At 42.9% G+C, this 25176-nt stretch overlaps 1 protein-coding gene across 1 annotated transcript in view; it reads left to right on the top strand.

Moving 5' to 3' along the window:
- The first annotated feature begins 549 nt into the window (after positions 1-549).
- The window catches only part of WDFY2 (WD repeat and FYVE domain containing 2), a 65292-nt gene continuing 40665 nt past the window's right edge, over positions 550-25176 (top strand). Inside the window, exon 1 of the mRNA XM_033085630.2 lies at positions 550-756. Within this exon, the coding sequence (XP_032941521.1) occupies positions 620-756 (137 nt within the window). The 5' untranslated portion in view covers positions 550-619. The remainder of the gene's footprint in view (positions 757-25176) is intronic.

Genomic DNA, 25176 nt, shown 5'->3' with positions numbered 1-25176 from the left:
GTGCAGCCCTGCCTGCCAGCGTCCCTGTCTAATGCACCAGCACGAATCCCATGTTTACCTTCAGTCCCAGCAAAAACTATGACAGGAAAATGCAAACAGAGGGATGCAGCTACTTTCGCAGCAACATTCTGTTTAATCTTTATTCGCGTTGGGTTTTTTGTCGCCCGGCGGCCACAGCAGCGCGGGACGGGGCGCACGGAGCCGCACGGTGCCGCCAGCCCATCCATAGCCGGGCACGGCTCAGAGAGGGACACGCTCCCCGGGCTGGCCCTGGGGCGAGCCAGGGGCGCTGCGAGGGCGACCCTGGCAGGAGAGGTGCGCTCGCACCTCCGCCAGACCGCAGGCTTCCCTTGGCGAAGGCGCGGCTCCGCAGCCCCGCTCAGCGAGATGGCGGCGGGCAGCCGCCATTTCCCGCCCCTCAGAGCAGCGCGCCCCGCCCGGCCCGGCCCAGCCCTGCCCGCCCCGCTCGGGGGCGGTGCCGCCACCGCCGCGCTGTTCCTGCTTCCCCGGCAGCGCCCGGCTCCGGCAAGTCCCTCCTCCGCCTCGGCAGTGCGGGCCGCCTCCCTCCCTCCCCCGGCCGTAGCCTCCTCCGGCGGCAGCGGCGGTGCCCGCCGGCCCCATGGCGGCGGAGCCCCAGCCCAAGGCGCTGACTCGCAAGCCCCTCCTGCTCAATAAAGTGGAGGGCTCGCAGGAGGTGGTGAACATGGCAGCGATAGTGCCCAAGGAGGACGGGGTCATCAGCGTCTCCGAAGACAGGTACCGGGGAGCGGGTGTTCAGCGGGGCCCTGGCGGTGGTCTGCCCCCTCCCACGGCTGCTGCCGGTGATGGAGGCAGTGCTGGGCCCGCGGCGCGGGGTCCTGGCTGCTGGTCTCCCATCCCCGGCATAGCGGCGCGGGCGGTGGTGGGTCCCGCCGGCCAGGGATGGTGGAGGCAGACCGCCGGCATCCCTGCGCGGCTGCAGACTCCACCGCCCGGAGCGCCGACAAGCGTGCGAGGTGGCGGTGGTCCAGCATGGGGACATGGCTTTGGGCAGGCACATCGCGTCCCGGAGGAGAAGGAGCCTGGAGCAGCGGTCTCCAGCATAGTGTCCCACGCCTCCTCCTCCTCCGCTGCTGTGTGCGTCAGGACAGTGACCGTGCTGGCGCGCCGCTGAAACTTGCGGGACTTGAGTGACTTTTCTTAGCGTGGGTAAAATGGGATTTGAGATCCCCTGCATTACGAGGCTTGCCGGCGAGTCTGTGGAGATCTTTGACCTTGTCTAAAGATTGTGCTGGCATTGGCTGAAACAGTAGTTTTGGTTCTCGTTTCCCCTCTCCAAACATTTCTTGGTAATTGTTTAAAAATACCATGTATCAGTGATAAGATCTCAGAGTTAAATCCCGTGTTGAATAGCTGCCAAGGAGGAGAACGCTTTCAGGCCCTTTAGCAGGGCTTTGCAGGGACTGAGGCTGCCCGGAGGCAACACTTGTCTCTTCTGAAAGAACTCAAACTTGATTCAGTCTGCAGCTGGAGCTTCAAAATTCTATCTTGAAAGTCTTTTATTTCAAAATAAGTGCTTATTTTTCGCAATGTCCATAAATAGTTATTTTAAGCACGGTTTCTTTGCAGCTCAGGTGTACTGTGTAACCTGCGTCCTAAGGTTGAAGACACATGTTGTTGATCAGCATGTCAGTATGTTTTGATACTCTGAAGTATTTGGATGGACTGTTTCTTATGGATGCCTGTTGTTCTGTTGAGTGTCTGCTTTTATGTCTCTGCAAGCTTTCTGAAAAGCTGACAGTATTTTCTTTCATCTTTGTCCTCAGTATGACTTAATTTTCAGCTGTCAAATATGTGCAAATTTAAGATAATTTTTGTTCACCTAAGCTGAGGTCTCCAAGTGAACTCTTCTATGCGTGGCAGCAAGAGGAACTGAGCGACTTAAAACAAGTATACTGTCAAAAGAACTTAGAGTTTTACATTGTTATGTGTTCACAATTCTATTTTCTTCACTTTTTTTTTATATGTTGAAAGTGACATTGAATAAAGCTTGTTTTGGTTCATTGTTGCTTGTTAGGCTTAATTAGCCACTTATTTTTACCTGTAAGAAGGTATTCCTGAAATTCATTTCCTCTCGTATAGATGTCTCTTTCAATCTCTGCATCTTCCCTCACCTCAGCAAAAATAAGTAGCTTTAGTTGTTGATAACAGGTTGATGCTCCAGGTTGATATTTCTGTGTAGGGAAAGGGATTGATGAGACATCTTTATTTTCACTAGTAACTGAGATTTCATCTTCAAGAAACAAGCAGCGAAGACAGAGCCAGGAGTTTCACACTAGGAAGGTCCAGAGGTTCCCAGGCTACTTTCTGTTTAAAGGAATTAACCAGGTAAAGTGCCTGCTTGTGGGACTTGTTTGCATCATCCTTAACATTCTGCAAGCTATGATCCTGCCTTATATTTCTTTAGGCATGAAGATGTTGGTTGATGGGTCTTTCTTTCATTTTCTGCTTGCATTAGCATTTTTATTGTAGTTAAAAGGTTAAGAGTCTAAAACTGACTTGGAAGGAAATAGCAGGTTTTAGGCTACTTGGGGTGAAAGCATAATTTGCCAGACTTTCAATACCTGTGTATTATGATTAGGTTTGTGCAGATCCTTATGGCACTTTTTCCTGTTTGGACCTGCCTTCTCCTGTCAGTGTTGACATGGTTATTTAATGGCCTTGGAATGTGGAGGGCTTTTAGAGCTGGAAAGTGTTAAGGATGGTTATGGAGATGTTATATTTCCCTTGTTAACCAAATGAGTGAGTTTTGTCCACATTTCCCAGCCTGTGTATGCACTACTCCTATGAGGAAAATGTTCTGAAACCTCCACAGCAGAGAACTTCAGCTGGAATGACTTACCATCTCCAGCATTTGCTTCAGGCTGGGACATCTTCTGTAGGTGAAGGAGGAATTGTTTAGCTGGTGAATGGCTGAACACATCATTGAAGTTGCTGGTTGTCTTTGCATACACAACAGCTAGGTACCAGTTTAAAGGTTTCCTTTGCTATACACCTAAATCTTTAAAAGCAAGAGCTAGCTTGGTCTCTGGTCTCAATTTTGTATGGCACCAGTGGTGTTATCTGGTTTTAAAAGACACAGTAGTGGTTTTAGCTATAGCTTGTAGACATACTAATGGATTATACAGCCCTGCATGTTTAGCGTATACATGCATATATTTTAAGAAATAAAATGAAAATTGTGTAATACCAGAGAGTAAAGACAAAGGGGGGTGTGGGGGGAAGAAGGAGTCTGGGGGGCAGGGGGAAATGGGTTTACATGTTTAACCAAATTCTCAAAACTTTGTATACTCAACAAGGTTGGAGTTCCTTTTAAGTGTGTCTCATTTCTACAGATGATGCACACAGATTTTCTCTTCTGAATCCTGGTCACTCATGGTAATTGAGTGATGTTCATTGTATCCTAATGTTAGTGGATTTTTTGATTCTATATCTGGGCAAAATAGACTGAGCCTGTATCTACAGTACAGCTGGTATGCATTGGAGGGATAAGATATTTTGTGTTTTTCTTCTAAGGAAAAGGATACACCTGTCTAGACAGGTGAGAGTTAAAGTACTGTCAAAATTTGATACCCAGGAATGTATAAATCTAGTGCAGGATGACTCTAAGAAGTTACTAGCTTTCATCCATGCTCTTTCCCTGCCAGCAAACACGTGAAATCAACAGACATATATAGCTAAACATGTGGAGACTTGAGTGATCCATAGCATTGTATGCTCACGTGAAGCTAAGAGTGGGATTTTCCTAATGTGCACAGCTGATCCTTTGTTGTCATCTTCCTCAGTATTAAAAACATGTGCTATCATTTCAAAATTGCCTTTTGTTGCCTTCAGAGGAAGACGTGGATGTTGGGTAAGTCTGAGAAGTAGGTCACTGGCATGTCAAGTTCAGACATATCTAACTCCATGCTCCAGAGAAGATTTAGTGTCATTAATCTTACCTAAGCATGGGATACGGTGGGACAAGTGCACTGACTCACCCCGCTTTCAGTGCAAGCAGTTCTGCTCAGTGCTGGCACACCTGTGTGTTTCTCAAGAGCCTGCCAGTGCTATGAGTGCCAAGTCAGCTGGGCCTCCGATGTGCTGATCGTGTGTCACTGCAGGAGACTGGCAGGAGGGGCTGGGTGTCATCCTGGTAAGCCTGCACCTTGCCAATAGCCCTCTTTTTACCACTAGCTGGATTGTAAGTGAGGAAAACTTTCACGGAGGCTGGTGTAAACAGCTTTCCTGGTAATTATGAACTCTGCTCTATGCCCTCTTCTGGGTGGGAGTTCTGTGTTCATTTCATTGCTACAGACCTTCTAAATATAGGTGTTGCAGTTGAGAACTGTTCTCCTTGGAGTATTCACAATAAGTTTTTACAGTCAACTGAAAATCGTCAAAATCCTTTTATTTGAAAAAATGGGCATTTTAGCCTCTTAGAAGGAAAAAATATCCTTATATCCCATAGCTTTTAAAATTTAATTTTTTATATTGAGGGAGTAGAGACCTTTGTCTTCTCCATTGCCTTATGTTAAGTTCTTTTTGAACTCAGTTGTGTCAGCTTCTTCATATGGATCACTATATAAACAATGAGCCCAGACAGTTTAGTGTCTTCATCTCACATAGAGCAAACTGTGCAGAGCTTGTGTTGCTAGGTTTGATTTACAGTTTGAGGGTTTTAAATACAGATGTGCACTTCAGCTGTTGTCCAAACCTTGTATTCTGGGTGTGGTAACTATCAGGTGTTTTAGGGGGCACACAACTTAATGTGCATCTTGTGTAAATGAAAATTTCTTTGCTAAATTAACAGTGGACTAGGAATGGGAATATGCATATGTGACAAGAAATGTGGGAGTTGTCTTTGGCTTTGTGCTGACATGACCTGTAACATGGAGAACTGTGATCTTTCCACCCTTAAGTATATAAAAAGCAGTCTTTCTTCTTGTGGTTTTCCTGTCCAGATCCGAACACTGAGCATACAGCATCACAGTTCATGCCTGCGAAAAAGCTCTAATGGAGACCTTTGGAAAACTGAGTTTCCTTTCTCCTGTGGTGGAGTGGTAGAAAGTGATTGCTTTGCCCAGCAGTGTGGTTGCAGTACAGGTCTACAATTCTCGTCTAAGCACAGGGTTACATCACTGATGTCTGCTCTGCCTTGTGTGTGTGGCTGTTGGTTGGCAGCAGAAGTGCAGGTGCTGTGAGAACTGATTTTGATGCTGTCTGTGTATGTTTATCAGTCTAAGCCTGTAGGTTTCACACCCTGGTGATTGCAGCATGAGCAGTAGCTCAAGCAGTGCAGAAGGCGTGGATGCTCTTTACAAGTGTAAAAGGACTTGTTCCTGCTGGGCTTCTTTAAATTTTGATAAAAACATCAGTCACCGATAAAATTCTTCATAGGAATTGAAGAGACCTAGTGCTGCAGATGCAATTTGGTTACTCTTTTTTTTTTTTTTTTTTAAACTACATTTTTTGGATATGTTGTAATTAGATGAGTGTGTGTTTGGAATAAAGGTCAGGGTGGAGGTTAGTGCTGGCTGTTTGCGAGGAAGAAGCGGATGCTGGCGGGAGACTTAAGAGAGAAGACAGAAGATCCAAAAGCACTTGGAATCAGACATTGTTGCAGAGTTGAAAAGTAATTGTGCCTGATTTGACTAACATGTATCCTGTTGAGATGCCAAAATCTTCTTTAGTGCTTGTTGGGAGTGATAAACTCCACTTAGTAACTTGTGGGAGACATGTTGTGCTTTTTTAACTCTCTGTGCCGCTTTCTGCTGCTTGTTGAAGTTTGTCCGAGCTTGTGGATCCTTTGCCTTAAGATACTCTCCTCCTGTGTGTCAGTCGAAGATTTAAAGCACAAGCATTTAGTCCCATCTCTCTGATTTGAGCTATCCTTAAACTACTAGCTCATGTAGGTCAATGCACAAATTGAGGAAACTCCTGCAGTTGCATTAAGTTCATGTGTTAACTGCAAGATGACAACTGCAAAAATGTGCTCTGATGTGACTTGGATGTACAACCACAGTTTGTACAGGCCCAGCTTCAGCAGCACATTTGGGCAGTGCGATAGAGTGGAACCTTAGGTGCTTGAGCCTTTTGAGTTAGAGGTGCAATGGCTTTTACTCCCCTTTTACTCCTCTCTGTTTTAGAGATTATTCCTTTTATAAAAGATGTGGGTGAATATATCTTATCTTACAAGCTTTTTTTGGAATAAGAAGAGCTACTTAATGCACCTTCTGTTTGCCTTCTAGTAGTCTCTTTTTCTACCTGTTGTGAACAGTGTTCTTGAGTTACAGCAAGTTTCAGGATGATGCATCTGCTTCCCATACTAACCAGTTCTCATTTTTCTGCTTGTCTTCCCTGACCCCATCTTAATTTCCCTGGCATCTGCTTACACAGAGGCTGGATCTCTCATCAGTGTGTCTCATGTCTGCCAGGCTTGGTGACCTTCCCCTGCAGTCTCTCCAGTTCTGCAGCTGAACAGTGCTTCTCGCCAAGAGGGGACTGCACAATGCCACCTCTGTGTGTGGCCTGTGGACCCTGGAAGAAAAACGAATGCCAGTTATGGAGTCCATGCAGTACAGAGATGGCATATAACTAAAAATGCACTGTTGCAGGAAACTTTGCTGGTTTTTCTCCTCAAGATAAAGACGGCTAGAGGTAGTGATACTGCAATACATTAAACTAAAGGAATTGCAACAGTTTTGAAGCTACTGAGCTATTTAAATGAGGCTGACCTTTCATTATGGGTCACTTAGCAGATTGAACGTCTCAAATAGCATGTGACTGTTGTAGCACAATAGAAATATGTCAGTAGCTTGTTTGAGCTACTTTATAGTATTTTGTTTACTGAAACAGACTCTTTTCTTTCCCTCTCTCCAGCTGTGCTGGTGCCTGCATGGAATCTGCCAACACTGATCTGTGCATAGGTTTCCCAGCAACATCTTTTAGCTGTGTGATACTGCATGGAAGAGAATTACTCAAAAGTGGCACAAGTTTTGTAAAATGCTGTTTGTAACAGCTCTGTGAGAAGTCAGAAAATACTTGGCAGCTCAGGGATCAATGGAAAGGAGAGTAGGAGGGCATAATGCAGACACTGTGTTGGTGATTCTGTGGTCAGGAGCTCTAAAAGCTTCTTAAATGATGAGCAATGCCCTAAGGGGAGCAACTGGCTTTTGTACAAGTGTCTTCTGTGCATCACTGTTCTGTGCACGGTAGCCTCTCAGGCTATGAAAGATTATTCACATAAAAACACTGCTTTGCTCTTTTTGCTTCATCACACACTGCCCAAATAGGAGTGGGTTCGTATAAAACTTCTGGTATCTGCATGCATTAGGCCAGGGATTTGATAAGACTTGCAGTAGTCCATAATGCAGTCTGTTGCAAGCCAGAAGCAAGAAAGAAACACAGTAATTTCTCTTCTACATGCAGTGTGAGGAGTGATGGATGCAACCATCCTGGATGTGGCAGGATGGGATGAGGCACCATGGGGGGAATAGGAGCAGCAGCCACAGAGTATTGAGAATAGCCACACACAGCGGGGCACATCCTGTTCACCAGAGCTTTGTCCTGCATGGGGCATTTTAGGAAAGAGAAAATGAAGCTTCCTTATTTATACTTTTATGAGGTAAAGAAATTATGTCAACGGGAAGACTGTAAAACAAACATCCACACAGGAATTGAAGGTACCCTTGGAATCAGTTTGGGTGAGTGGCCGGAGCAAGCCTGGGGAAGGGGAAGGAAAGGGACAGTTTTGTGAAAGAAGCAGCAGGAGAGGCTAAGTTTACCAGGAAACCCTCCAGGCAGGGACCTTTGCATAATCACAAAGCTATATGCATCTCTTGGTGTTCTTCATATGTCACAGTCTGCATGCCTGATGGCTTGAAACTGCACATAAATGATAGCCAAAATTTAGACTGGGCTATCAGAAAACAAATAATAAATTTTACAAATTAACTGTGCCAAAATTTGAGATGGACAACATACTGCCTCCATCCTCATGAGAGGAAGAACAGTTGTGGAGGCTGGGCTAAAAAATGTGTGTTTCAATTTTTCTCTTAGTCAGGCTGCAGGAAATAATGTTGTGTAACTAACCTTGGCCAGACTTTGAACATATGGGCTTTGCTTGTCACATCATGTGTATTCACCACTTAAATTAAGTTTTTCAGGGAACTCTTAAGGTTTTGAGCACTGAATCGAAGACGATGCCAAAGCACAGTTCTGAGTAGAAAGCACTGCTGTTCTGCTGCCAAGTTTACTGCAAAGTTTTGTCTTTTATTCTCCAAGTCCTGTACCCATTCCTTCCTACCGAGGTGAAAGATCAATGTACTTAGCAGGTTTTTGCAATAACAGTAGTGATCGATCAGCCCCAGAAAGCAATGCTTTTAACCTTTACAGGTCTGTAATCGTGGTTTCCTTAGGAGTTGAGTCCTGTGGAGAGAAATCTGAGTAAAGGCTGTCCTAATGTGAAGCAGCCTATTTTGCCATCAGGTTGAATTATCTGGATTCTGGTGATAGAGCAAGTGCAGTGCTTTGTCTGGAAGGGATGTGGAGAGAAGATCCTTGCCCATGTTGAGAATGTGACAGATAATGAGATTTTGCACCTCCAGCTGTGAGTGCAAATGTGGTAAATTTACCTTTGGCTTCAAATTCACTTATAATAGCAAATAAAGCTTTTGTATTCTTAAGCAGGAGGTGCAACTGCTTTGTGGAATACTTTGGGGCCTAAAAGTTCACAGTCATTTTTGCTTATGTGCCAAATTATCCTTACTTTACAATTTTCTTCTTGATCCTAAGTGTTATTAAGCTGTATCTTCTCATTCCCATACCCCATTCATTTTTCCCATCAGATACAGAGAAACCTGGCCCCTGCTCTCAGCTGTGTTTTTCAAGAGCAAATGTGGGCTGTGGTGTCATCCAATGAGCGGTTCAAAATGACATTTCAAAGGCTCCATGTTTTGCAGTACCATGTGTGTTCTGTTGGATAGAATGGAAGTAGGATTTCCAAGCAGATGCTTTCAACTTTGATGGCAAGGGCATAGCCTGTTGTCCAGCCTAGCTTTTGATGCATGCAGGGTTGGCTAAAGGCAGCTGCAGCATTTTGATAGCAGTGGAGGTCCTCTACACATCTTATCTGGATTTAGGAATTATGCCTCAACTTCACTTGCTCTTTCAGCAGCTCCACCAACAATAAGAAGTTGTCAAAGGATGATTGCCCTTCTGCAGTTACTGCAAGTCCAGCAGGAAAGGTCATGGCTGTGCTGTTCTCCAGCATTAGGCATACAGCCCTTGTGCCTGTTCTTGTCATGTTGGTCCCATTGCTTCAGATTTCTGTGGCACAGGAATCCTTGATCAGGCCTCAGAATAGCCTGCTTTCTCCTGGCCAGGAGCTTAATGGGAGGTGAAAGGGTCTTTACTGAATAGTCCTGTGTTTGTCTTGTAGAGATAAATGTCCTCTGTGCTTTTAATCTGCCATGGGAACAATTTACTTTAGCATAGGCAGAAGCAAATACTGATAAAAGCTAGAAATCTAAGTAGGGCAGTGTGGTAGTACTAAACTGGGGAAAAGAGGACTAAAGCAGTCCTCAGTGTTAATTGTGCTGAAGGCAGAGGGTGAAGAGATAATGTATGTGTCAAATCAAAATTGGCACCTCTGACTTTATTTACCTGATGTTATTTAATTACTGAAATTAAAAAACTAATACTTTTTGCAGCAGTCGAGTGACATGTTTATTCTGTTCCACTCAGACATATGTCCCATTCAGTCAGACCAACTATAATTCAGCCCAAAAAGAGGTTTTTGGGTCTACCAAAGCTTTGCCCGGGCTTGTGTGTGCTGTCTTTGCAGCTGAGACTTTTAGTGCTGTCTGATATTACCTCAAGTTTTCTAAGTTCTGTTACATCTGAAATTTTTGAGACTGTGAGCTGGCATTGGCGGCTGAGAATGGACCTCTGCTGAATTTCCTTAGGCAGGAGCAAGCAGGGAAAGCAGCTCGTGTAAGATATCAGCTGCAGTGGGTGGTAGACCACTACACTTAGCAGGGTGCTACATACAGGGGTTGGTTACACAATGTATAGGCGCTAATCCATCTCCAAAGAAGAATTCAGTCTCTTCCCTTCAGGAAATGAATCAGACTTCATAAACTAATCTCTTCTTGGTAACTTCTGTAACTGCCAGTAAATGAGTGGGAATAAATTAATCCATCATCATGTTTTGAAAATATCAACTGATAAATGATCCTGCCAGGTTTCCAGCAGGGACAGACCCATACAAACACTGAAATTCCAGCTTCACACTCTGATCCCTGTTGTTGCCAAGTTTATTTGTAGCCAAAAGGCCAAAGCACATAAACTTCCAGACAGCTTGCTGTGGTGCTTGGGGTACCATGGCAGTCTGAGCTATGAAGCACCAGCAGATGAGGAACCGTGTTGGGATGGGCTGTTGCAGAGAGCTTCTCTCAGCTGTTCTGCAGGCAGGATTTCTACAGGCTGCCCAGCTGTAGGCTTTACTCTGGGGTAATATTTGAGACCTCTGTTTGGCATTTCATCTTCCCCTTTGCACACTATGGTTGCTAATATGGTTGGGGAGCACAAGACCAGGGGAAGGGAGGAAATCCCTCAGTAGATGGTACCACTAATTCAGGTTCCAAAGTGTTGATTTTGGAGTGGAAGATGAAAAGTAAGGATAGGGGGGTTTTTGTTAAACAAGAAATGCTGTGAGTGCTGTTGGTCATGGTCCTTTGGCTTCCAGCAATAAGCTCTTCCACAAATACTGTCGCTAACCTGTATTATATACTAGAGAAAGCAGCAGTGCAAGAGAGCTATGAATGTATTGATTGTTTAAAAAAAATACATGCTCTAGTGACTGAAAAATGCATGACTTTCATCTGAATTCTGAAAGCCCCTCTGTGTACAATTCCTTGGAATTGTGATTTTGTTCCTTCTTTCCCTCCTTCCTTCATTCTTTAGTAGATGAGAGAGAAGCCTGGTGAGGATTTCATTAATAAGTTTTTGTGACCAGGAAACCAAGGCAAGAAGTCATCATCGCCAACTAGTTTCATCCACAGCACCTTTTTGATCCCAGCTTATATTCGTTCTTCTAAAAACCTGATGACTGAAGACTTCTTCAAGGAAGCAGGCATGAACATTGCTGTCTGGTTCACACACTGTGAAGTGTGAATACACCTGAATGGATGGCCCAAGGATTGCAATTACTGAGGTCACCAGAGAGAAGCATGGCTAAACCTAACCAATAACTTGGTCTGCCTCAGTCGTTGTTTCCCATGGTCTTTCCTGTGCTCTAAAACTGAACTTGTGTTCACATGCCCTTTTTGACACAAACAGACATTTTTACATGATTTTTAGAGTCAAATTCTTTTAGAAACAAGTGTAACTGTTATACAGCTGTTAAGCATAAAACCTATATTAAATATGTAGGCAAGTGTTTGGGATGCAAAATGATACGAGAGTAGTAGATAACCACTTTGATACAAATTCTGGAGATAGGAAAAGCAAATTATATTGGTAATTGCTTGGTGACCTGTGTTCGTGTTTAGCATGTGGGTTAAAAAGTGCAAACAGTGGTTTCAAAAAGTGGTGTATGTGCATGTATTGACACCTCAAACTCAATGGTGTTTTTCCAGAAATAAATGTTATTGCCTGTGTTTGAAGGCAAGCTCCTAATTTGCAAGCTGGTTGTTGTGATATTCTGAAGCATTTTCCTGGCAGTGGTCATCTTTTTGTTTTGAGTTTCACTTCCCTTTATTGCTGTGTACGATAACTTCAAGCCAAAAAATGGTGTTCATTCAATTATTGACCAATGCCATTATACGGATCTCAGACTAATAAAAATGAATGAAGGAAAGTGGGAAAATATGGATCACCTCAAGATATTATGTTGTACAGCATAACAAGAAAGAAAAGCTGTTGTGAGGGTAAGCAGCAAACCCCTTGTTGTTCTCACTTTCCTGTTCTTTTAGACAAGCCCAGTATTGCACAAGATGGTTGGTGTATACAGGGATCAATACTGTTTCCTTTTTTTAATGCCTCCATGAACCAGCTGTGAGAAATGGACAGCTGAACCCATGACAAGTAGCTATAGTGACTGTATTTCCAATAAATTAAGTAGTGCAAGAGTATATTTTGAGCATGGCTTCATCTGGCTGACTGTGGTGTCTAGCTGTTGGTATCAAGCACTGCTCTTGCTATGAGCCAATTTGCACAGCATCAGACAGTGCTCATAATACAGGTTTTGGAAGTCAGCTTGTACCAGGGGCCATTCCCAGTATATAGCTTGGATGCAGCTGCTGGTTTCCCTGTCAGGTGGCCTCACTGCCAGAGGCTGGTCTCAGGCCTGTGTCACTTATTAATGTAGGTGTGTTTCACATCTCTGGAGCACACAGCTCATGTGGCTGTTCCTCCTGGTGGGAGGATTGCCTACAGGAAATTGGTTCTGTGATTTAAAAAAAAATAAAACAACAACTACACCACTGGTTTAAACAACACACAGCCCTTGAAACTGTCTTGTCTGTAAACATTCCTGATGATTGGAGATCTGTAACAGTAAGTTTAAAAAACCTGAATTTGAGACCAAAGTAGTTTGAGATTCTTAACTTCAACCAGACATCCAGAGGAGGACAGGCCTCCCAGGGCCCCTGTGCTGTGCAGAAGTGCATGTGCTTGCCAAATTCCGGTGTGTGACACTGGCCAGTGACCCATAGGGCTGCAGCCAGGGCTGGAACCCAGCTGGAGCAGTGAGGTCGTATTCATCGCCTCTGTGGCCAAGTTCTCCAGTCAGATGTCTGTGCTCGCTTCCTGCACCACAGGAGGCAAAAGCATTGGACCTGTAACTGATGTGAATGCATCTTCTGGCATTCCTCAATAGCTGTCTCGGTATGTTTTCTCCATGAGCTTTTGTTTCTGACATCCAGAGATGTATCTTCGACCAGTTTGAGTAGAACATTGCATGTTCTGTAGGTCTGGGAGCTGGGACATGAGTGCTTCCTTATATGCCAGCTCCTTCCCTGCTTACGCCATTCTGGGGTGGCATCCTTCCACTTGGGCTTGGTGTCATTGCAGCTGCACTGTGCCTACCAGTAAAAGTACCCAGGTTTGTTCTAATAAGTGTGACAATCCCTTCACTGTTTCAGACCATGTGGAAGCTTTGGTCGTGAATTTTTGAAACCATTTGAAGCCACAGTGCTAAGCTGTAATAATGACCAGTTTTGAAATACAAGTCACCAATCATCCGAGTCTGAAACACAGACAGTTGAACGTTAGGTGCTCAAGAGAGAATTCTTCTTCAGGGACATCCAAATCTAGAGCATAGCTTGAAGAAGATCAAGGCAGTCCAGAGACCCTCTGCTGTGAAGTTCTACCTAAGCATTACATCTTCAAGAAGTCATAAAAATTATATTTGTGCTCCTTTCAATTCTTAAAATACTTGAAATAAGATGGATGTAAGTGGTCACAGACCTTACCCCAAACAGTTTTCTGCCCATACATTTGGTATTGCTGCCAAATGATTATAGAAAACTCCAATAGGTTTTGTAGGTTGTATTAAAGCTTCAAGGAGGACGGAAAATAAGAAACTTCCATTTCCTAGTAAAACTGGTGATGGCACAAAGAAAGTATAAAGAGTTTCTGCCTGAGGCAGCTATGGGCTGCCTCAATAGCTTGTGAGATCCTCTACCTAAGGAAAGCAAGGAAACTTCAGGCACCATAATTAAATTAGTCTTCAAAGCCATTTTCAATACAAAGTAGGTTATAGCTAGAGATGCTTGTTCTATAACTATCACATAGGTCTTTCTCCTTGCCTAGTTTACCTGATGCTGATAGTTTAAAAAGAAGTTAAAGATGTTGTTGGGGCAAAGTCTTGTAGAGACTCTCTTCCATAATCTGAGTTTTTGTATAAGCTGTTTCCATTTGAGTATCTGGTGGATGATTCACACAGTAGTTCAGTCCTTTTTTTTCTTCTGCTTTACCCACTGTTTTGGGGACAGTGATGTGTCTCCTAATAGGAAGAAAAAGCAGTTTCCTTTTGTTTCAATATGCAAACAAACACCAAAATTGTCATGGCTGGTTTCATCCTACTCCAGTGTCACTTGAGAGTTTTGCTGCTGACTTGTGAGTGGGATCAGTTGAGCATTTCAAAAGGACAGGTGATACTTGGATTACTGGAGGAGGGAGCTGTACATGTACAGCTGCACAAGGATGATATATTTCCCTTAGCTGTCATTGCCACAGTAATTGGGATGAGGCAGCAACGGAGTCAGAAAATACTTGTTGGATGTAGCAGCATAGTTCTGACACTCTTTGGCATGGTGCTGCTCTGTGACACTTGTGTTCCTCTTCCTGAACTTGGCCCAAGTTGCTAAGCTGGGTTTTGTGTCTTGGAGCCAGGCTTTCCAGTGGCAAGAATTGTTGGACTTTCCTTGTCCTTCACAGTATGTCCTCCACAGTATCCCACAGTATGAGATTGTGAAAGAATTTATATAGTCTAGTTTTTTTTCTTGTCCAGAAAAGAAAACTTCTTAGTGTGGAGTGTCTTGTTGTAAGAGTCTTTTGTGTTTTCCATGAAATGTTTCTTGTTTAATTTTTAATATTACCTTAACTGTTCTTGAGATTGTTGGTCTGAAATGCTCTGGTACAGGTTCTCTGATACTGAAGAAATGGTGTCAGAGTATTTTAAGCCAGTCGTGAGTTGTTATGAGATTATGATTGCTTTTTTTAAGGCATCAGAGGATCAAGAAAGCAACAAAATTTCCTTTAAATCATGTATGCTTGGAATACCCAGGGCATAAGAGATGTACAATAATGTTTATTACATTTTTCTATGAGCTCTGCTGCTTTTACTGTACCACAACATTGCACTGTCTTACTTTGGACACACGTAGAAATTTTACTTGGCCTTCATTGCATAAAATCTTGTAGAAACAGCAATTTTAATCATAGACTAAGAGAGAGAAGTGTATTTTGAGTCAAATAAAATTAAATTACAAATAGCTATGAATTATGTAGAAGTAACAAAAATAAGCAGAACAAGATATCTAAGTTAGCTCTCTCCTTCCTGTGAAACTAAATTGGTGCTCTTTTCTGAAATCAAACCAGAGTGACATTGTTCTTGCTATTTGGGAACATGATATGGTTACATATTATCTGAAAAAATAAGGAAAAATCATGAAAGGTGAAATGGAAGGACTTCCTTTTAGAGAGAAAGAATGGGATGCTTGTGTGATTATCCAATCTGACTTGCAGAGAAGTTTACTTCTTGTTCAGTCACTGCATATTCGGTCTTGATGCTGTGAAAAAATGTACAGTAATTTCACGATTACAAACCACACCGATTATAAGCCGCACTTCCAGGGTGTCAGCAACGTTTCATTTTTCCTCATAAATAAGCCGCATCGGATTGTAACCCGCACTTTTGTTCGCAGCGAGGATCTGCGTGCAACTTTCACAGAGTTGCCAAATAGTAACAGAATCACAGGATCGCGGGGTTTTCTGGCTTGGCTTGGGGCCAGGTCGCCTCAGGCCGCTCGAGGCTGCCAACGGGGCCGGGTGGCCCAGCCGGCGCTGCCACTCAGCGGGGCCACTCGGGGCTGGCTGGGCAGCGCTGCCGCTGCTGCTGGGCTCACTCGCCCCCGCCCGCCACCTGCACTGCCGCCCCTGCCTCTGCCGGCCCGGCTTCCCCGCCTCTGCCGGCCCCGCTGCCTCTACCAGGGCCGGCTGGCCTCCAGCTCGGCTTGGGGCTGCCGCGAGGGTCTCACTTCCGGGTTGGCGACTTTCAGAACATTGTCCATATATAAGCCGCTCTGGATTACAAGCCGTACTTCCAGGTTCAGACCAAAATTTTAGTCAAAATGGTGCGGCTTATAATCACGAAATTACTGTAACTTTGTTTAGTAGCTTGTATAGTGTGGATTGGCTTGCACTGTGGTGTTTCATGAGAATCCCATTTTTCATTACCTACCTCTCTAGTGGGAGCAGAACTCCACAGCTTAGACCTGTTGGTGTTTGGAATCATTGCCTTAAGTTCTTTTGTGGAACTGGATTGTGGTGCTGCTTTCTTTATGTGTCCAGGACTGATTTAGAAGCATCTCAAACACATGGTTTTTATCTTTCATTAATAGTCATTTTTGTAAATATTTCCTAAACAAGACAAAGTTTGATTCTGTGTGTTTGTTTATTCAAAAGCTAAACTGCTTTGAACATTAAAATATTTCATTCTTGAGACCCAGTAATAACTTGACCAAGTTGGGGAAGAAAAGAGAGTAAGAATTTAAGAGCCAGGTCTGAGACTTGAAACTTTCCATGAACATTGAAGAGGAAGACAACAGAACTGGAGCTCTTTTTCTTCCTTGAAATTTTCTGGAGCTTTTTCTCTTCCTTACACATTTTGCAGCATGCAGTTGTGGAAAAAAACACTTGTCATTAAATTCAGATAGCCTGCAATTGTCATAACTTCCTTTTTAAAGCATGTTTATTTTCCTCTATGCTTATTTCACAGCCATAGATAATGAACCTTTGTTTGTCTTAAATGCAAAAACCAATTCCTGTCTGTTAAAAGTAAATAGAGCCTAAAGGATTTTGTGTCCCAAGTAATAGAGCAAGAACTTTGTATGTCACCAGTCTGCTTCGTAAATGCACAGTCCTGGACTTCTCCCCTTTCTACTGGCGAGAGACAATAGACATGCACAAAGCTGCCTTGATACCACAGTAATTGGGGGTGGTGAGAGAGTCTTGGAGTTCAAAGGGTTTGTTTTCAGCCTGTTACCTCCATTTGGATAGATCTGTTTTTACCAAAATGCTGTGCTCTTTCAGTTTCCTTACCTGAGTGTTACTGAACTAGACGTGTGCTGCCGTCCTTACTGCAGGCTTTGTAGCCTTTATACTTTATATCCTGCTCCCTACTGCTGTTCTTCCCTTTCGTGTTCTGTCTCTAACTCCTCTCAACTCCTTTTCCCATTTCCTCACCTTCCTGTCTATTAATTCTTCCAGTGACCCTCCTGTTATCAATTTGGAATTCAAAAAAGGCAGGCTGTCTCCTTCCTGCATGAACTTGGAGCAGCTGCACATCCTTGCTAATGCTGTTAAATATCAATATCCAAATCAGCTGATATGAAAGTTAAATGAGGCAGCTTGGATCAGGAAAATTGTTGACACCTGAAGTTAGTAAAAACCACCTTGTGCATTGGTGATGTGAAAAAGCATCTAGTATGTTTAGCTGGTTTTGTCTGCCAAGTGTTGTCTTCTGAAAACCTGAAGTACCTCTTCTATGCTTTTGTGGTCCAGCAGCAGTTCACAGTAATTCACAGTTTATTGCTAGGTTTTTAGAACCTGTTTAAATATTATTAAAATGCATTGAATTGTTATGAGTAATTGAGAGACAGTGGATGTGTGATGCCTTCCAGGCATATGAGGGAGTGGGATGGGATGCTACAAGCAGTAAAGAAATGGAAATCAAATGGGAAGAGTTTATTTCATTTGCAGTGGGTGGGGGGAATGGCAGTATTTGCTTTTGCCTCGCTGCTTCAATGCTGACTTGGTGAGGAAGGGAACATCAGCTGCTTGAGTAGGAACATGGACTACCTCTGCAGTTGCTTGTGGGGGTGCAAATGCTGAAGGCTTGCTACTGCCAGGGAGAGGTGACCTTGGTAGCCTCGTACCTGCTGGTTAACGGGTGCTCCTGAAAACAGAAAGACAGGGACACAAAGGGAGTATCTGCACCTTTCCCACAAACACATACACATCCGAAGCTTAAATTCTTGCCAATAGTATGAGTAATTTTAAAAGCCTAAGTCTAGCAGGACTTGTGAACTGCTGTCAGCTCTTGTTGAACCAGATCCAGGAGGCAAAACTCTGGGGAGAAAAAAAGCGTGGTTGAAATGTGTGTAAAAATGAAGGGTGCCAGAGGAAGGGACAGTGTGGGAGAACTGATGGCAGTACCAAAAGATGTCTCTAAGCTTTCAAGTGCATGACTTGCAAGTAGGCTACTGGACTGTATTCTTTGGTTCCTATGTTCTAAATAGAGTTAATGTTTGACCGCTGGGAAAGGTATGACATAGATCCTCAGCATTCACTGGCTTTTTAATTAGCATGTAGCTGCCATGCCATGAACCTTTGTTTCCTTCTACAGAAATATTTTCCTTTCAAAAATTGATCAAACAAAACCATTAAATGCTCTGAAAAAAAAAGAAAAAGTGAGTAGGGAAAGATGAATCTTGATGTTTCTGACTTAAGAGTGTGAAACAAGTATATTAAAGGTGCAGTGCCAGGGGGCAAAGATGCATTTGTGGAGTGATATGGTTGTGCATTTCTAACAGCCTTCATGAGTTTGTATTTATTTCTACTGTGTAGTGTACCTGAGGAGTATGTGTGTACTTCCAAAGCAACCCATTCATTCACTGCAGTGAATGCTCTCAATCTTTCTTGTAAACTTGCTGTTCGTGTCTATTGGTGCTATTGAGAGCAAACTATCCATCTGACCTGTTTTAGGGACCAGATCCTGTCCACAGAACACCTCTGTCTAGTATTTTCTGCCTCCTCCAACTGGAATAAAAATTAATTCTAAATACTGGCCTCCATATGCACTGCCTCCCTCTGATGCTCAGTAGTTGGGACATCTCTCAGTTAAGCAAACTACTTAACCTGCTGCAGATTGTTAATGATTTACATTTCTTGATAACTGCTCAGAAATCACATACATCCCTCCAAAGCTCACTGTGTGTGCCTGATAAGAAGGCACAATTTACTTCTATTAGATATGACATGTGGAAGTGACTTGCTGGACTATCAAGTGATTCCACCTGGGTGTTTTCAGCATGTCTCAAGACACCAGGACAGGAGAGTGGGAGGAGGAACTGCTTGACACAGCAGAACATGCACAGATTTTGAAACCACCAGAGTGGGTTTTAGTCTGTGGGGCATGTATCTCGTGGCTTGAGATAACTGGACATGTTGTCTCTTTGCGTAGTCATTTAATTGTCTGTAAGGAAAGCTGTTCTTCCCTTCCCTGCCCTCTGTGTAAGAAGCAATCCTGTCTGACCTGCAAAAAAGCAAGTCAGAATTACAAACATGATTTAGTTTTTCAGACAGTGCTGAGCCTGCAAGGTCACAGGGTCAAAAAGGATCCTTCTCTTATTTACTGCCTTTACCCCATCTCAGCTCATCTTTTTCCACAGCAGATGCTGTGAGCTGATTTTATACTTTACCTAATAGCACAAGGATTTACTAGCCCAGTCTCTAGCCATCTTCTATCTTGTATTGCCATCTAAAATCTGGTGTCCTCTGCCAAGGTCAGCAATAGATCTGGTCTGCTTCACGCTGTTACCATACTCTGCTTCCAATAGCCCTTGAATAGGCCAAGTCATTACTTCAGACAACTTTCTTTGCACTGCTCACGCCTGTGCTAACTAGTAGCCTTCCACTGGAGGGCAACATCCATAGATGCAAATGCCCTATTCCTGAAAATGTTCTAGACCAGATTGGATGGGACCCTGGGGAGCCTGATCTAGTGGAAAGTGTCCCTGCCCATGGCAGGAGGGTTGGAAGTAGGTGGTTTGTAGCTCTCTGGTAAGGAATTTCATCTTTATTCAGGATGGGGAGAATTGTTCAAGTGTTCCCAGTGGTAGAGTTGGCCACTACTTAAATCAGCAACGACTTTGAAAATCTTTGCTTTGAAATTATTTTGTCTTGAATCCCCAATTCCTGTAAATATATAAATACTGATAGCTTTATTGCAATTACCATGTCCAGTAGCATGCCCTAGTAAGTACTTACTACTTTTGAACCTGAGGATGTTATGTTTTGTATTAGCTTGAAATAAGATTAAAAAGTGAGATGCTACCAAGCAGAGAAGCAGGTCTTTAGAGATGACTTTATCTCACAACCTCAAATCTGTTTCTTTCAAGATGATACTGATATTTCTCCTATGAATGGCAGCAGTAAAAATCAGGAGGATGCAAGCATCTGAACAGGAATTGCAGAGGACTCTTCTTGCAACCCTCTAAAGAAAGTAAAGTAAGGTAGTAATAAAGTGTCAGAAAAGAGGTTTCTGTAATATTTGATGCTTTTGCCATGAATCAGAATTTGTCCCTTACAGCAAAGAGGAAGTTAGCTGTGAGACACTGACCAGGTAATTGAACTGAAGTTGCTAGAGGCTTTATTGGTTTGATAGTAACCTAAGCAGTGGTCTCCTATCAGGACACAGTTCCACCAGGCATCTTTACACGACTGCACTGCAATATGTTGCGCCATTTCACATATTTAAAGAATGTATTTTTTGTACCTGAGGAGAGATGGTCTTGTGTCTTCCTTATGCTGCTGCAATAGATATGGATTTCCTGTCCTGTTTTCACAAGGAGAGAGTTTGATGCAAAGGGTCAAGGTTTTTCTTGGTATTTGATAACCTCTGCCTATTGCTCTTCTTTATAATTTTCTTTCTAACTCTCTTGCCAGAGGACAAGAGAGTTCTGGGATTGCCCCTGAGAGCTGTGGCTGATGAATCCTCTGTTCCCTTCCCTAACAGTCTGGACTAGTTGTCTAACCCAAATTAGCAGATAAGCTGATTGGGTCTGGAGAGATGTGAAGTGCAGGAGAACTTACTAAGTGGATAGCAGTGTATTGCAGAGAGAATTTAATATTGATAAATGTATTTTTTCTCTTTCATCCATAGTCTTTAAGTTTCTAAATCCTGCCAGCATGAATAAAAACCGTGTATAACTGCTGCAAATAAACACTGCTAGGGTACATACGGGAAGAAGATGCATAAAGAAAAGAATGATAATGCTCTTATAACTTAGCAGGTTTGTCTGTGTCTGGATTGCTGCATTTAGTACAGAAGATGACAGTACAGACAGGATATTGTCTCATTAGAGGGGTTGGAAAGCAGGTAAGGGGAACAGAGCGCAAGAACAGCTTTTCCAAGAGAGTGGAAAGATTGATTACGTTAAAGAGGAGGCGTGTAAGAAATGATACGAGTATACACAGCAACTAACCAGTGGAGAAGGTAGAGACAACAGAACTTCTAGTCTCAGAGGAGGAGAGCAAGAGGATGTTCATTGAAATTTGGTGTTTAACATTTGAAATTCACTATTTTAAACATGATGGAATAAAATTGCTACAGTATGAAGTTGAATGCTGAAGAATGGAAAGGCTGCAACTAGGCCATATAAAAGAAGTAGCTGGATGTAAAGAGGACCTGCGTGTTTGAGAGAGATTTCTTTTAAATAATAAAACGCAAAGTTTAGGATGGACTATTCAGTCTCACAGTACAGGTTTGAAGATGTTGATTTCCATCTCCCCATGCAACCCTCATAGGAATGGAGAGCTGACAAACTTGACTGGCTTTTAAGCCCTTGAAATGCCAGATCGCCTCTAAATTGCAGAGTCAGAAGTTTGGGTTTTGCTGGGCTTTCCTGGCACCTCACAACACACTGCAGTATGCATGATAAGAAGAAATCTGAGAGCCCTTGGTAAAGCACTTCAGGGCTACAGTTCCTTTGCAGCTATTGTACAAGCCTTTCAGGACAGGGTTTAGTTTGCATAGCTTTGTCCTGCTTTCTTCATTCTTTTTGGCTGGTGGTAATTCTGTTGACCTTGCTGGTTTCCTTCCCAGAGTACTCAGACTCCCCAGCCAAAGTTGTCTTGCTGGGTCAGAGCAGCAGAGTGGCTTTTTGCCTCCTCTAGAAGAACAAAACCTATAGGAGTTCTGTTTGTGTGGGGATAGTGAAAATACTTCTTGAGTCTGGCTGCCCAGAGAGGAAAATAGCAGAAAAGCTGAGGGAACATTTTATCATCCATGAATCATTGTTCAAGTTCAGCTGGAGGAACTGGTAATTCCTCTGCAGAAGGTCCTTGATGCCTCAAGGAGAGAATTTGCAGAGACACCTTGATGTGGCACAGAGCACACAAATACATTCCAAGTGGATATATTCGCTGTCTCTGGAAAAGCAGTGCTGTAATTGTTCAGCAGTATTTAAAAACCAAAAGTCCATCTCTTCTTACAGAGGGTGTTTCAATAAGCTTTCAGCATCTTCAACTGCGTGTGACAAGCTGATTTTCCTATGTATTGGCTAAGGAATTTAACTGTACAGTATTGGTATGGGGATTGGGTTTTGGTTTGGATTTTTGTCATGGTTTACCTTCAGGCAGCAGCTAGGCACCAGACAGCTGCTCACTCAGTCTGCCCATGGTGGAATGAAGGAGAGAATTGGGAGAGTAAAAGTGAAAAAAACTCATTACTAAAGATAAAGACAGTTTAATAGGCAAAGCAATACACAGGCACACAAGCAAAGATAAACAAGGAATTCAGTCACTACTGCCCATCAGCAGGCAGGTGTTCAGCTGTTTCCAGGAAGGTAGGGCTCCATTGTATGTAGCCATTACTTGTGAAGGACAAAATGTCATCACTCCAAACATCCTCCACTTCCTTCTTCCTTCCCCAGCTTTAAATGCTGAGCATGAGACCATATAATATGGAATATCCCTTTGGTCAGATGGGGTCAGCTATCCCAGCTGTGTCCTCACCCATCTTCTTGTTGACTCCTAGCCTACTCACTGATAGAGTGGGATGAGAAGCAGAAAAGACTTTGGCTCAGTGTAAGCCCTGCTCAGCATTAACAAAAACATCTCAGTATTACCAGCACTATTTTCAGCACAAATCAAATCACAATCTCATGCCAGCTGCTGTGAAGAAAATTAGTGCTATCCAGCAAAACCCAGCACAGTTGTTTTGGTTTGGGTTCAGTTTTTTCCCACAAAGAACAAATCAGAGAAACAATAAATTAAAGTAATATTTCATATAGTAACTGAAATAAGTGTGCACATTGGGAGTTAATGACTTTATGGGAAATCTGTGGATGTTGAGACTTAATAGCTGCTTGCTCCTAAAAGGGGTTATTTGCATTAAGATATGATGCTTTTCTCAAAATCCAAGAAACATGGGATTTCCCTTACAACTTAACTTACATCAGTTAAATGTTAAGTGCTTTCTGACTGAATATAGTAAATACACTGTCAAGACAAAATAACACTTTTAGAGCTTGTACATAGTCTTCAATCTTTGCATCTGGGAGCCTATTTTCCTTACACTAGGGTTCTGAAATATCTTTAATGAATGGTTATACTCTGTTTAATATGTCAGATATCTTGCAAGAAGCAGTGAAGTAGTTAATGATTTAATTTAATCTGTTGCAGTGAATGATGCAGATGACTTAGATCCAGAAATTAAAATGCTGGGAGAGGGGATCATTCTATACGTGTGGAAATGTGACTTCCTTCCTGTGCAGTAAAGGCATAATTTACAAGATGTTGCACTGGATAGTTAACCAAACATTTATATGAAAAATAAGTTGAGGTCTAAGGTTATGACTTAATTTAGTGCTCGGGATCAAATACCAATCTTTTACTGTAAATTAACCTTTATATGACTGTAATTTATTACAAAATGCCATACTGGTGGTATGTATATTGAAAATGAGTGTGTTCAGCTTTCACTTCACAGATCCACTTTTTTATTAGTTGAATAATGCATTCATTTTTATGCACAATGAAGCATGCATAACTTAAAAATTATCACTAAGCTGATAGCCAATAGGAGTTTTGGAGGAAAAAAAAGTGTGTTTTCCTGGACAGATGTTCCAACCAGGCAGCTGGAAGCAGGACAGTGACCTGATGGGTTCGAGTTCTTCACCTTCACTACATGGGCAATTTAGAGGGGTCTAGGAGAGTTTCTTTCTTGCAGATTCTGGATCCACTGGGTATTTTTAGCATGGTTCCACTGAGTCACTTATTACATAGCAGGTCTGTATTTTAATCTAATGAGGATCTTTCTAATAACTTCCATTACTGAAACATTTGAATGTGGGAAGGAGGTGAAAGTAATTGGATTGCAATAATTAAATCATCCAATGCAATTACCTTCAAAAGGTTGTGTGTTTATGCTTCCTGAATGCAAACAAGAATTGATCAGTGCGGGCAGCTCCAAAGCTGCATCTGTTCTGGAAGGGAAATAATTTGGTGGGGTATGGGTGAAGGAGGTCTCTGGGTAAGAGGGAGATGGAGATCATTGACCCTTGCATTGACCCTTGTTGTAGTAACCTCAACGTAACAGAGTATTTTTCTGTGGTTGTGACTTATGGTTCGTTTTTTGGGTCTCAACTTGACCAAAGTTTCCGAATTGGAAACTGGTCAGAATCTGGTTTTTTGCCCCATACCTGAAGAGCGGAGCTTGCACTGCTCCCAGGCATGTGTACTCAGGTATCTGGAAAAATTACTGAACTGCATTGCTTATTGTCCAGAAAACTGAAAAATGGGTGGAAACTGTTTAACAGCTAAGTAGTAAAGCTGTCATGTGACTATCTTTTGACTATCTTTTTTAAGTCATTTAAAAAAATTGATTTCTCCTGATGTTGTCTCCTATGAATCTTTGTTTTTTAGTCACTTCCCACAAAATACCCAAAAAAGCCTTCTATGTAAACCAAAACTGCATTGAATAAAATTACATCACTTTCTCTGAGGTCTAAGTGCAACTGATGGGTGTAGCACCCTGAGAAACCCATGCAATACTCTAGCTGTATATAACCTACCAAAACTTTGATGTTATCCCTTTTATGCAAAGTGCATCTGCATTTATTTACAGCAGCATGAATTAAATGGGGAAACATCTTATTAAGCATGGGTTGACTGCTTAGTACGCTTTGTGTGAAAAGAATCCTGCCTTTCAGTCTGTCTGCCTGCTTGCTTGGCACTCTGTTTTGTGCAATTTTTTTTTTTTTATATCACTGGGTGGGATTGACAGTGCGCTTGAATGTTCAAGTGCTCATGAGACTCCTTCCTTCCTCACAGGTGGTGCCTGAGCTACTGCTATGAGATCTAGCTGCCTCCATGTGGGTTTTGGTGTGCTCCCTGTGCTGTTCACATCCAGCACTGTGTGAAGTCTTTGCTTGCTTCACCTGCCTTGCCATGATCCTTTTTCTCTGGTGTTTCTGAGCTTTGTACATGAGGGTTTCTGGATTGGTGACAATGGCAACAGCATTTTGGATATCACAGCAGGATGTCAGAGGTGCTGGCCGTTGGGAGCTGGCCCAGGTTCCTCTTGAAGTCCAAGCTTACTGCTCCTATGGCTTTGTTGCAGGACTTGAGAAAGATACAGAGTAG

This window comes from Catharus ustulatus, chromosome 2 (genome assembly GCF_009819885.2).
Source record: "Catharus ustulatus isolate bCatUst1 chromosome 2, bCatUst1.pri.v2, whole genome shotgun sequence".
NCBI lineage: Eukaryota > Metazoa > Chordata > Aves > Passeriformes > Turdidae > Catharus > Catharus ustulatus.
The sequence above is the reverse complement of the archived record's forward strand: the minus strand, read 5'-3'. Positions and strand labels throughout refer to the sequence as shown.